The sequence below is a fragment of the Alexandromys fortis genome, unplaced genomic scaffold (assembly GCF_014885135.2).
Source record: "Alexandromys fortis isolate MF-2015 unplaced genomic scaffold, M_Fortis_MF-2015_v1.1 scaffold_194, whole genome shotgun sequence".
NCBI lineage: Eukaryota > Metazoa > Chordata > Mammalia > Rodentia > Cricetidae > Alexandromys > Alexandromys fortis.
This window is the reverse complement of record NW_026068075.1, coordinates 1,230,831-1,244,940: the sequence shown is the minus strand read 5'-3', so window position 1 is coordinate 1,244,940 and position 14,110 is coordinate 1,230,831. Positions and strand designations below refer to the sequence as shown.

General features: G+C 41.8%; 1 protein-coding gene across 1 annotated transcript in view; it reads right to left on the bottom strand.

Moving 5' to 3' along the window:
- The window catches only part of Gpc3 (glypican 3), a 349,741-nt gene that overhangs the window by 77,865 nt on the left and 257,766 nt on the right, over positions 1-14,110 (bottom strand). The window contains exon 6 of the mRNA XM_050121691.1: positions 9,765-9,885. Coding sequence (XP_049977648.1) covers positions 9,765-9,885 — 121 coding nt within the window. The remainder of the gene's footprint in view (positions 1-9,764; positions 9,886-14,110) is intronic.

Below are 14,110 nucleotides of genomic sequence, written 5' to 3'. Positions count from 1 at the left end.
TCAGCACCACTGAGTTCTGGGCTGGATATCTTTCAGCTCTCCACTGCCTTCAAGAATCCATACGCAGCTATAACGAACTGCCTCTAGCTGGCTTCGTCTTTTGTATTAGCTCATTAATGAGTCTGGATTCCTTCCCCATTTTCCATGGTATCCCAGGCAGGGACAAAGACTCAGGCAGCAGGGGGCAGCTTTCCTTTTGCCTGACAACAAGTGGTCACTAGTCTCTGTCTGTAGTTAACAAATTCCATAGTTCTTTGAAGGTAGAGTCCACGGAATGGGTCTGGCCTGTCCTAAGCTCAGCAATGCAAAACAGAGCTTCTCTGCAATTCAAAATAGAGCTCTGGGAATCTGGGCCTTAAGCAGTCCTTCCCCCCCCCCCCCCCCCCCCCCCCCCCCCCCCCCCCCCCCCCCCCCCCCCCCGGCATCTCTGACATCACCCCAACAGCTGAGAGTGATGGTGTCTTAAGAAGGCTCAGTAGCCCCAAGCCTTGTGAATTCTTTCTGTTCTCCTGGCATGTGAACTGCATACACACTCACAAATATATGTTTTCCCAGATCATTCTAAATTCCTCCTGGAAGACATCTGCCAATAAGGATCCCATGGCAGCCGCATTTTAAATATAGGAACCTCTCTACATCTTCCACCAAAGAACAAAATGCAAAAGGAATGCAGATTGACTTGTCATGAACTTTGTAGCTCTAAAGTCTTTCTACTTGATACTACCGTTCCATGAAAGGGCCTGGTGGGCTCAAGATCAAAAGGAGACTTCTGGATCATGTGCTAAGATCCCTAAGCTGCGCTCCAAGGGCAGCTTGCTTATTAATAGAGTGTCTAATTTAGGGCAGAGTTCAAACTTGGGGAAAATCTGAAGAACTTGACTTACACACACACACACACCACACCCCATCTATTTAATTTATCATCCTCATTTTCTATTCAAACACTTTGAGCCAAACTAAATTTTCAACAGTTAAAAAATCTGTTGAAGTTTGGCTAGATACATTTTTCCAAGAATCTTTAGAATTCAGATTATTGTGTTTAGAATTTTAAGATCACGGAAACATTCCAAACTAGAAAAGACCTAGGCCTCCAATCGTGCACAAAGACTCAAACCGCTTAGTGAGGATTCTTCACTTTCCCTTCTGCTAACACCCCACACTATAATAAGGGCAAAGGAAAGAATAGCTGTAATTTAAGGTGTCTATGACATGCGTCCATTGTATCTCCTCTTTATACATTGAGCTTTCATGACAGATGATAGTATACCCATTTCCCAGGTATTAGGAAACTCAAACAGTGCAAAGTTAGGTAATTTGTCTAAGGACATATCTGGTAATTGAACACAGAACTCTTTAGTTCCAACGCCTTTGTTCTTTACTCCAAATTAAATACACTGCTGCTGTATTCTCAATTTTCCCCCAGCAATTCTGATCGTGTACCAATTAGGTTACAACGATGACAGGTACTGCTTTAATAAAAACTCAGGTAGAGCAATGAGCCTAGGCACCAAATAGTCCTTTTAAACCTTTAAATAGAGTGAAAGGAATTTCCTAGTCACCCTCAGGTCTTTCTTTCTCTCATTCCAATATACCTGTGCACATATATACTTCTTCACTGCCAATACTGACCATACTATGGCAGATCTGCAGACCAGCAGCACACGTTCAATCACATGGCTGTAAGAGGAAATGCCTCAATTTGCTACAACAGAGCTCACAATGGCTTCTTGTCCACAGTTATTACGGAGAACTCATGCTACCTAAGAAACTAACGCAGAACTTCGGTTAGACGCGATGTTAGATCTCTAGTTTGTGATTACCACAATCTAATTTCTGCCTCTTAAAGTGGAGGGGAAGACATTGTACTGGATTCCAGACTTATGGCTCCTCCTCTATCTGTTGTGCTAGTTCACAGTTTATTGACAATGCTAGAAAGACAATAATTCTTAGAGTCCTCAGTGCCCTGGGATGTAACTGACCAGAACTTAGGCCTCATTTTTATGACATAACAGGAATGGAAGTATTTTAGCTTTTCAATTTTTTTTCTTCTTCTCACAGACTCACCCATACTACACAATGTTTGGGGAAAATAATGGAAAAAGACAGGTTATGAGAAAGTATCTAGATCAACTTATGAAATAGAAAAAGGGATCACACTTTCAAACTCTTAAGAATTTACCAAGTGAAATCCAGTGAATTAAACAATGATGTAATTTTCCCTTTGGATGGTAGATGAGAGTCTGGTTGAGAAACTTCGCTTTCCAGTTGCTATGCAAAAATCACCGTGTTTGCTGCCTAAGAAGATCCTATAATTAGAGATACAGGGTTGACTTTATTACCACTTTACCTCTGCTAAATACCGACAATGAGCCCATATGGAATGTGGTTCCATTTCTGGTCATGTGTCAAATATCTTTAAAATTGAAGGTTAAGGCTCAAAGAACCATGGGAAAGACCCTGTCTCAAGAAGAAAAACAAAACAAAACAAAACAAGTAACTGTGGGCATGTTGGGGTGTCGCCAGATATCTTGTTGGGACAATTAACATGGGGCTATCTTCAGGGTCAAGACTGTGTGCTCTCTATGGAAAAGATAGTCTAAGACAAGAGAGCTCAGCCCTCTTTTTCCATTGGATTTTGTCCAAATTCTAATGACTTGAGCAAGGAAATTTCGGAAGTGTTGGCCATCAGCTTCAAAGAAGACTCCTAAGCTCATTAGCACCAAAACTTGGATGTGCAGCAGTCATTGGCACTCACATTCTATCTGGTCTCCATTTTTACCAGCAGTTAAGTTTAGGAGGTTGCTGAAAAGGATTGGTGCACATTCAGCGACTTCCTTGTGTATGACAGATATTCAGTATATTCAGGTTGTGTTTCCATGGGGTTAAACATTCAAGAGTTTCATGAGCAGCCTGAAATTTTGATTGCTCTATTCAGAAGATCCAGTATCTAAGAAGACCTCTAAAACTAGCCTTTCTGTGGTTGAAATAACACCAAGAGGCCCTCATGCTGACTAAGTACCGGAATCTGAATGCACTGGCCTAAAATAACTGAGTTATTTAACATTTAAACACACTGACTAATAGGATGTTATGTGTGTCATTCTAGGAGGAGGAAGCCCTTGGATTGTTAAAGCACCCACGAAGAGAGGAGTTGAGAGTCAAGGCATGAGGATGTCAGGAGGACTGATTCTCCATGTGGCCCTGAGTCACCCCCTGGGAGAAAGCACAGGGCTTGAGCCATGAGTCCTGTGGGCTCTGCCTGCTTTTGGTTCAGTGATCCCCGTAGAGACGCCTCCACTCAGTGTAGAGTTTAATTATTCCATGAGTTTAATGAGTGAAGGTGATGGGCAACGAGGTGCACTTATTCTGAATAAACCCAGCTAATGTCCATAAGAGATAAGTAATTAGCAAGTCCATGCTGTGTGCCATATTGCTTTTTGTTTCCAAGATGAACTGCTTAACTATGACCTCCTGCCATGACATACTGCACACACACACACACACACACATCACTCTTGTATATGTGCATCCATATTTGTATTGGGTAAAACTTTGGAGCAAACTATAATATACACACACAACAATAACAATAAATAAATTCTATAGAAAATCAACTACAGTAAAATATAGTAATGAAAAAAGAATCTCCTTCTATTGCTCAATCAATATTATCATGACAATGATACCAAGACTGTGCTGCACACCATTCCTGACTTATCTTCCACTTTTGAGTAACTTAATATGCAAAGACTGAAATATATGACCAATTTACGGTGTTTATTCTAAATATAGAAAATAGTTCCTTTTCAAGAAGTTTAATCTAAAATATTTGAGAATTCTTCTTGGTGCAATGTTATTAAACTATAAATAGTAATTAAGATATTAAAAACACATGCTCCCCCAAAGCCACCAGACATTGTAATTATATTTCAAGCTATTAAGCAGAACGACAAAAGATTTTTTAATGATAAATATGCTTTGGAATGTATCAGCTAATTCCTCTTCCTTTGTGAAATAAAGTTTAGCTCCAGAGAGTCTAGGGCCTGATCTTTAAAGACTAATTTACACTGTCCTTTCATGACTGAGAAGTCATCTCATTGGCTTTGCAAATCTCTGCCCCCTTCCTCACCCCGCTCTGTAAGCTACTATAGTTCTGACACACTGTTCACAAGTAAGATGGTGTCCTAGACTTTGGGACAGAGCTCCATTTGGGGAAAGTCTTTTATTTAAATTTGATTTTCAAAAACTGTTTTAAAAGCCAGAAATAATTACCGCTAGCCTTTCTGGAAGCTACTGGTTCAGGTCAGTGTTTTACAGCATGCACTGGCTCTCATGAGAAGACTATGAAAAAGTTACTTGGTGTGATTCTACCATGACTCAGCTCCAACTCAAAAAGATCTGAAAAACTGCATGCTAAGGAATGGACCATGTATCGTCTTTGCTACTCAACAACTTTACAAATTCACTTATTAAAACGTTAACATTTTATCTGGAAAACAAGTGTCTTCGTTGTTACAGAGTCTGTCAAGCATCTTAAAAATAGTTTGCCAGTGGGTTTTTGAGCCTACTGCACGTATTGGCTTTGTGGGAGCCTAGGCAGTCTGGATGCTCACCTTATGAGACCTGGATGGAGGAGGGTGGTCCTTGGACTTCCCACAGGGCAGAGAACCCTGATTGCTCTTTGGGCTGACGAGGAGGGGGAGGACTTGATTGGGGGAGGGGGAGGGAAAGGGGAGGCGGCGGTGGGGAAGAGACAGAAATTTTTAATAAATTAAAAAAAATAGTTTGCCAGAAAGAGATGGCAGTAGAGATATTTCACTATGTACTGTGCATTTTTACATTTTTCTTTGGGCATTTAACCTTGTCTATGAATTTGAGATAGCTCATTAAAAATTAACTCAAACACATGGTACAAAGCACCTTTATTTGTACATCATAAATTTGGTAGGCGGTTTCCTAATTATTGTCCCAATTCGGATTCTGAAAAAGATTCTTAGTCTTTCTTTGTTGAAGACTTGAAAGCCTTAAACTATAGAAATGGCTATATTTGGACCTTGAAAACAGTTATATCCAAATTAAGGTGCTTCTGATATGTGTACTTCTATATATCTTATATACATGGATCCTAACAATACCTTCTTGTTCTCTTTCTCTTCATAAGATAAATGGAAGGAAAATGCAGAGAATGGAACCAGTGGCCTTGGAGTTTGGCTCTCATGACATTGCAATTTGAGTTTGGCTCTCATGACATTACAATTTCTTCTTCTGGTAAACTTGAGTAACACTACCCATCTTGCTTTCTTCCTAGAGCCAATGTCATTGGTTTATCTAATGTTCACAGAGAGCATCTACAAACTGGCTTGGGCTGCGCCAATGTATGGCTGAATTATCATTTAGCTAGAGTTTCATGGTTAGCATGATCCAAAGACAGGTCAAATATCTGGCCCTGGAGAATGGATACATAGTAGGAGTGATAAATGCCCAAATGGTTTTTTTTTTTTTTTTTTTACCATTTAATGTTTTATAGCTGGATGAAAAGAAGAAAGAAGAGACAACTGGCTAGGGGGAAGGGCAAGTTGAAGTTCCTTCTGCCTAACCTCTGCCAAGATGAGAGGTTGCGAAGTGGAAAGGGGTGACCGGGGAACAGGGTGTTTTAAAAAGAGTGCAGGGCAGAGAATCAAGTCACAAGAGGGTATTGGGTTACAGCCTGACCTTGAGTCACAAATCACAGAATCACACGGCTGGACGGACTCTTAAGAGGCCATCTCGTCCACTCCCCTGCCATTCAGCAAGACAGTTCAGCCATCCTAAACAGATGAGACTTTATCCTACTTTGAATGCAAAACTCTTGACACTAAATGGGCAGATATTGACTGTTCTGGCCTCAACTCTTTACAACAGGCAGGAAAACAATTTCTGGAATTTTACTTGAACCTTTACTGAAATGGGGAACATGATAAATAATTAGTTTTTCCTTGGGGACAATAATGTCTATGGTAGTTTAGGAACAGCAAAATTAGCTCTAACTAGTAAATATACTTAAACTTCGAAAATGCTACCAACAAAACTAAGTTAGCGGCTAAGTGACCCACAGCATCATCTGGTTAGGTAGGTATTATGACCATTCTTTGGTACTGGTGGAGCACATAGGAGCCTAGAGCAGATGGACACAAACAGAAACAAAAGGTTTTTTTTAATTTTTTTTTTTAAAAAAGCAATACAGTCTAGTAAATTCCAGAACCAACACTGAGAACCAAGGAGGGTTCCGTTTCTCTCCTAACACAAAACAGTAAATCCTCACACAAATTAGAAACTGAAAAAGGAATAAAAAGGACCTCATTCTCCATTGTGGGAATGTTACGTATGAACTGTAGCTTAGAAGGAGGGAATATATTACACACCTGCACAGCTTCCCAGGAAATGGGCCCGGGACTGACCCTGGACCCATCCCCTCAAGGTTACACTGTGGGACTGCCAATGTAGAAATAATGTTATTTTATTCCCCTAGTGAGTATAGTATTTCAAGTGCTATCAACAGAAACCTAAAAGAAGGCAGCTGAGAATTACTGTGGGAGAAAGTTGAGTTATTTGGGGATATGCTCATAAACGATCTAGTTCCACAGGACATACACACAAGCACAGATAGGAAGATATGTCTGTATTTATAGACACGTATTATGGAAAGTAACATTACCTGGATTCGCCACTCACATGTGAACACAGGCAAGTTAACTTGATTCTACCTCCCCACTGCCAAAAGTTTAGGCCAATTTAGTCAGGCATTCAGTGAATCCAGATGTTTGGCAGTATATAAGAAACAACATCTGGATAATTGATTGAATTTTCAACTAGACTCACTAGATGTTTTGGCAGCATGCCTGCATAGCCTCTAATGGCTCCCTGCCTCAGTTTCTCTAGCAATAAAAAGGGATAAACATTTATTACTTGGTGAGGATGATGACATGTTTAAGGATAGTGAATTCTTGAAAAGAATGGTTCTGTGAGAGTGTATCTTACGTGGTTCCAGGTTGGCGTCTCCCCTAAACAACTAGTCTGGAGAATGTGCAATGACGGAAATAAGGTTCTGTGCTATAGAAATCAAACACACTATTAGTATTAGCAGCATACTCAAAACCTTGTCCTTTGTCATTTCCCCAAAGGCTCTCACTTTCACATCAAACAATGGCGAAAAGGTGAGTTTGATCTGTTTGAAAAGATGTGTTTTGTGCATGTATAGCCCAGGCTGGCCTCGAACTCGTGATCCTCCTGCCTCTGCCTCCTTCAGCAAATCCTACCGGCGTGCGCCACCACTACCGGCTGTTTTGTGCATGTAAAGGAACACAGGTGGGAATGAGAGAAAGTCGCTGTGGGTGTCTGGAGCCGGGCCAATACTAACAGGTGAAACTGGTCTGCCAATGACCATCGATTGCTCAATGCATTTGTGTAGAAGCTGAAGATGTTCGGACACTAATTTATGAGCAGAGGGGGAAAGAAAGGAATGCTGATGGTGAATTTGCTCTTTCTGCTCACCTCTACCTCCCTACGAATTAGTCTGTGCTTTTCTGACCTAAAGTTAAATGAAAGGAAAAAAATAGGAGACAAGAGAAGTAACAAAGGAATCTGCCCTCCCATAAAACTCAGTGGCCAGAGTACTGAAGCTCCCTTTCAAAGTTAAGTCCCGCCTATGGGGAAAAGCCTGAACAGCATCTCCACAATTACCATTTAATAAGGGCCTGGCATACACATACAATTATATACGTGCATATGTGCATGTGTATTTATGTGTGTTATAGTATGCACACACACAAACACTTTAGATAGCTATGGAGTACAACTGAAGGGAGAATGAAAGCACTGATTTGCCTAAGGCTATGCATTACAAAATTATATATACACACATAACTATATAATATATTATATATAACAATGTATTATATATAGTTATGTATAATTTTGTATGAGTATAATATATATATGTATACATATGTGTGTGTGTGTATTACATTACCCTACATATAGGGTAAGATCCACAACTAACTTTAGACCCATGTGCATATGTAAGTCCATATTCTTTAACTGTGCTGTAAATACCGCTGGTGACTGCTAGACCACCTTGAAGCCTGTATCTCTTCAACTTTTTCCCTTTGCAGGCAGATTCTGTCCACTGGTCTTTGTCTGGTCTACTTCTCTTTACTTATTCCAACCTTACTGATGGTCCATGGAAGCAGGTCTTAACATTAGCTCCTCCCAGGACTCCTCCCCCTAGCCTAGCTCACCCCATGTCTCTACCATGTCACCCCAAACTAATGAGCAGCCTCTCTCCAGGCTCTTCATCACACCATCTTTCTTGAGATATTTCTACTTGGGCTCCCTTCCCAGGGAGGCTGTAAAAATCAGAGTAGTAACATTTCTTTCCATCTCAGAAGTCTCTAGGACCCGGGATAACACTGAGGTATTCTTTAAAGTCCACTGACTCCGGATTAGAGGTACAGTGATGGGCCCTGAAATTTTGCTCTTCTAATGCAGGAATCTAACGATTGAGTATTCTCACCCAGACACTGTGAGTTGGGATCGGTATAAATAGTTCGAAAATCAATACCACGACTGCTCCTAGGTGAAGTAGCCCACACTGTCTTTGCCATGGTACCCATGGAGGCACATTTGTAAGTCGTCACACTGCTCTGGCCATGTGCTCAGCAGCAGTAGCAAGCATGTATTAAGTGCTCACTGAGCTCAAACACTTTAGGAGGCTCTAGAGGAGTAACACCCGAGTGTGCTGTGAGGACTTTCACGGTGCAATCCAAGGGACATGCGCTACTGTTAGAAAGCCCTTGCAAAACAGTTTTTATTTTCCAGAATGTCAAAAATTCACTAACTTTCACACCAAAAATACAATCAGGCCAGTGTCTTCACGCAGAAACGTCTGTCCTTGCATAAACATTTTAGTTACATTAAATTTTCCCCAAGCAACAAATTGTAGCCAAGTGCCTGGGCCCTCCCATTCATGAAGCATAGCATGGCATAGGAACACTGTCACTGTGGCATATGGTGGCCTTTCTGGTGGCTTTTTGAAGAAAAAAAAACGCAGCCACAAAGCAATCACAAGCAGATGGTATAGCTAACTTCTATTTGTGTCTTGTTGCTAAACTACTCACAAGAGGAAAAAAAAAACTATGTGTACAGGTCAAGAACATGAGAGGAGCGAGTCAGAATTTGGCAAAGGAGCAGAGAGAGACACAGGACCTCTCATATCTTGCTGGTGGCAGTGCAAGCCGACACTCTCTCCCTAGAAAGCGATTTGGAGCTAGCCATTGAGCTGCACTCATCTCTTAACCCAACAGCACAGTCTTTTAGACAGTAATCTACGAGCAAGAGATAGCTCAGTGGCTAAAGAGACAGCAGGACGACGGAATGAAACTGGAATCAATGAGAATCCCTATCAATCACGATGATTGGACAACAGACTCCTACAGAGCCACAGCCAATGACCAAGAGGACCAGGAGAATTTGCTGTTAGTTGAGGATCATTTAAAAAATTATTTTACGAATTCAGGCATAGAGGCCATACAATTACAATTTCTCTCACTCTGCCACGTCATAATCATTTAAAAATGGAGTGAAAGATGAGGACCAGAGGAAAATCATTGAAGAAAACGAATAATCACTGCTTATCCTAATGGCCTAGCCTTTGTTTCAGCAGGGCAAAGCATCTCCCTGCTGTTGGTTTCTGGTGCGTTTCCACTTCTGTTGGACATATCCCATACCTGGTTAATGTGCTTCAGTTTGTCAATGATCTGGCTAACCACCGGCTCAGGCCCCTTCAGTTTCAGCTCATGGAGGTTAAACTGATTCTTCATCCCATTCCTGGCCGCCTTCTGGCTGTATCTGTAGAGAGGAAGGGAAAGAGAACGCTTGTCAAAGAAAATCCCACTCAAAGAGAGCACTGACTTCACTGGGTACCAACAGTATAGCTGACAAAAATTCTCTCTAGCCTTTTAGGACATGAGGTGACAGAATAGGAGGAACTGTGCTAGGGGAGGCTCAAGGTCATGGTCAGTGAAAACACCATAAAGGCCTAATTCTGCATGTGCTTCCCGCTCACTTGAAGGAGAAAGACCCTCCCATGTTCTCTACCTCTGCCTTCACCTCAGACCCCTCCTCTCACAATTTCCTGTGGGCCTCAGAGGAGCTGGGTTTCTGTTCGGGGAGCTTTCTCAACCAGATGCAGCACACATTCTCCCTGGCAGCTTGCCTCCGTGTTCTCCCCCAGAAGAGAAGGCAATAGGTCAGGGGAAGGCCTGTTGACACGCTCCAGCGTGGCAAGTCACAGGCTTCATTTCAGCGCTGGAGTAGTTAGGTCTCCACAGAAATGGTCAGCAGAGCGAGCAAAGATTGGCAATCCAAGACCACTCATTCAGCCGCTCATCCCCAATGCCAGGTGCTTCCAACTTCAACCAGGACAGTGAGCCCCACCGGAGATAGACATTTTGCTGTGCTCAATGGTTCCAGATCTCTACATATTGTCATTATTTATTGTGCATTAGAATAAAAAGAATCAGAAGTCAAAGCTAAGAAACAGAGTCCACTGCAATTGTTTCCTCTTCCTTCATCCGCAAAAACCAGAACACTCCTACAAAGGAAGAAAAGGTCAAGCCCTTTCCACTTTCTCCTGGAGACTTGTAGGCCTTTTGTCCACTCGTAAGCAACTTTCTCCCAAACGCAATTGAATAAGGAGGTTAAGGGTAAAGCTGTACTTACAAAAGATTTCTTTTGAATTCTCTGTATACCCGTGTGTAGGTATGTGTGTGTGCTTGCAGGTTAGCCAGCTCCAGTGCCAACAGAGGGCACTAGATTCCCAAGAACTGCAGTTATGGGTGGTTGTGAGACACACCCTGTGGTTACTGGGAATTGAATTCTGGTCCTCTACAAGAACAGCACATGCTCTTAACTGCTGAGCCATCTCTCTAGTCCCTAAATTTATACTTTGAAATGACATTTCTAATTACAAAATAATCATAGTTATTGTAACAATTTAAACAGTACAGACAAAAAAAAATAAAGATTTTCCCATAACCTTGTCTTTCTAAAGAGAATCATGATAAACATACATGGAGACATTTCAAATGCATCCACTAAGACATAATTTTAACCCAAATTGGAATCCTCCTGTTATTTATCCTTATTTGCATCATTTTTGTCCTAATATCTATATCTTGAACATATTCCATTTCAGAACATACTAAACTGCTTTGTTATTCTTGCTCAGCATGACTGTATGGGTCATAATTTATTTGTCCAATCCGTTACTAATAAACAACTAAAACGCTTGTAAAAGCTTTGGTTACATAAATAATGCTTCACGTAACAGTCCTGTGTGCTGATTTAGTGTTGTTATACTTTTTTAAAAAAAACAAATTCTTTTTTTTTAATTTACTTATTTATTATGTATACAACATTCTGCCTCCATGTATGCCCGCACGCCAGAGCAGGGCACCAGATCTCATTACAGATGGTTGTGAGCCACCATGTGGTTGCTGGGAATTGAACTCAGGACCTCTGGAAGAGCAGCCAGTGCTCTTAACCTCTGAGCCATCTCTCCAGCCCTGTTGTTATACTTTTGTAGAGCACTTTACAGTACTGAGTTTATTCCTGCCCAGTAGAGAATGTGTGCGTGGGTGCACATGTGTGTGTTGTGTGTGCATGCATGTGTGTATGTATGTGCGTGTGCATATGTGCATGTGTATCATAAACATATACTCTGCTCCTAGAAGCTTTGCAGCTGAAAGGAAAAGGCAACCACTGACTGGCCAGATCACCAAGCTATCACATGCCAACCGCCTTCGTGGACTCTTTATCAAACAGGAATAAACTCAGTACCAGTACCAGCCACCATATGTTTACGGGTGCTGTGAAAATGCAGTCACTCCCTGATACCAATTCTAACTTCTCTCTTTACTCCTGTAGCAGAGATGCTACACACAGATGAAGATGTAGGACTAATTAAAACATGGACTTAGGGCATGCATTCTTTTTTTATTTTTTAAGATTTATTTATTTCTTATGTATACCATGTTCTTCCTGCACATATCCTGCAGTCCAGAAGAGGGCACCAGATCTCATTACGGATGGTTGTGAGCCACCATGTGCAGCTGTGAATTGAACTCAGGACCTCTGAAAAAACAGGCAGTGCTCTTAACCTCTGAGCCATCTCTCCAGCCCCAGAGAGAGACTGTTCCCCAATCCCATGGTGACTCACTTAAAAACAAACAGCAGCACATTTAAAAGCTCACTATACGTTTTTTGATAGTTGAAATGGCATTTAGTGTTTCAATCTGTCCATGTGTTATTTAAATCCTCAAGGGCTCTAGTAAATTAAGCGTGGTTTCTGGACTCAGAGGTGTAGAGAAGGGCTAGCTAGTGGCTTAGACAGCAAATGTGGCTCCTTTATGTCACAAAGCACTAGCTAAATGTACTCATCCAATTAATGCTGACTAGTGCTAAATACTCTGTTCTTATATTATCTCTTAGGTGTGTTCTTCTGACTCCCATCTTTTCCTGCTTCTTATCTCCCTATCCTTTTCTTTTTCCTTAGCCACACAAAGCACTGAACCGGGTTTTAAAAGCAATGATTGTTGTAATGGAATATGATGCAGTCATTGAAAGAGCATAGTAGATCTGTCAGCGCTGAGAGAGAACCAAAGCCAAGATACATTAAGACAGATCCACAAGTTAAGAATGTCCAGTGTGGGAGTCCTTCCCAGATCACAGAAGAAGCAGGATGTGACCTGCCTCACTGAAAAAGGTTGCATAGCTGAGTGAGATAACCGTCTGGGATGCAGCTTGAGTCTCTGGAGGCCCATCTGACTACAGAAGGGAACGTGCCAGACAGCTATCAAAGCTGGAAGTGAAGAAAGTCACAGACTGGGAACAAACTTGCCAAATAGAACCTAACACCTCAAAGCAAAATCTTGAACAAATGATTAAGTGGTCAAGGGAACGGGTGGTGCCTACACTTCTCACTAAACAATAGTAACAACCTCCCGCCCCAGCGTAGAGATGAATAGTTTGCAAAATTTCAGGGTCATGGCTTCATTTCTTAGAAATGAGGCTTGCACACAAAGCAAAAGCATTGGGAAACGATGGCTATTTCTACATGAACTGAAAGGAAGAGAACCCGAGATTGAAGAAGGGAAAATTTTACTCCCCTCAGTTATTAAATAGAATAAGGAAGTGAATCCAGATCATGTGATGGCATCCCATACAGTGACCAGTCTATGGCATCCCATACAGTGAGTAGTCTATGGGCATCCCATACAGTGAGCAGTCTATGGCGTCCCATACAGTGAGTAGTCTATGGGCATCCCATACAGTGACCAGTCTATGGCGTCCCATACAGTGAGTAATCTATGGGCATCCCATACAGTGACCAGTCTATGGCGTCCCATACAGTGAGCAGTCTATGGCGTCCCATACAGTGAGCAGTCTATGGCGTCCCATACAGTGAGCAGTCTATGGGATGTGATTCAGAGAGTCAATACTGTCCTCCCCTCCACTACCATTCTCGTCAACTCTTTCAGAAGTAATCCCTGTCTGGAATCACAGAGCCGCCTTGAGTTACTTACTGGAGAGGAAGGTCACTGCTTTCAAGGTGATTGAAGTCCGATCCCTTAGATATAAGATAGTACTTTCTTTCATGGTATAATGTACGTTATATTGGTAAATCACTGAGAAATTGGCTCTGGATGGAAGGTTGCCTTCTCCCTCCCATTTCTGATCCAAGTTTGTCTCAAAATGTCTCCCAAGGTCTGGGGATAGACTAATTCTGTGGTGGGGAGGGAAGGTAAGAGCAAAGAAGTCCAAGTAAAACCATAAAAGCTTTGGGAACAGCTAAAAGGTAAACTACTTCCAACAGATGTTACCATAGTTTGTCCGGTAATATAAAAGTGCCTACAACATGAAGGAGAAACCTCAATTCATCCTCGGAGGGAACACGCAATAGGAACTCCAGCCGCTCATCTCGATTTCCTTAGCCCACGTCTGCTGGATGCTGGGAGCCACTGACTCGAGGATGTCTCTATCTGCTGCTATTTGTTGTTTTATGAGGAAACCT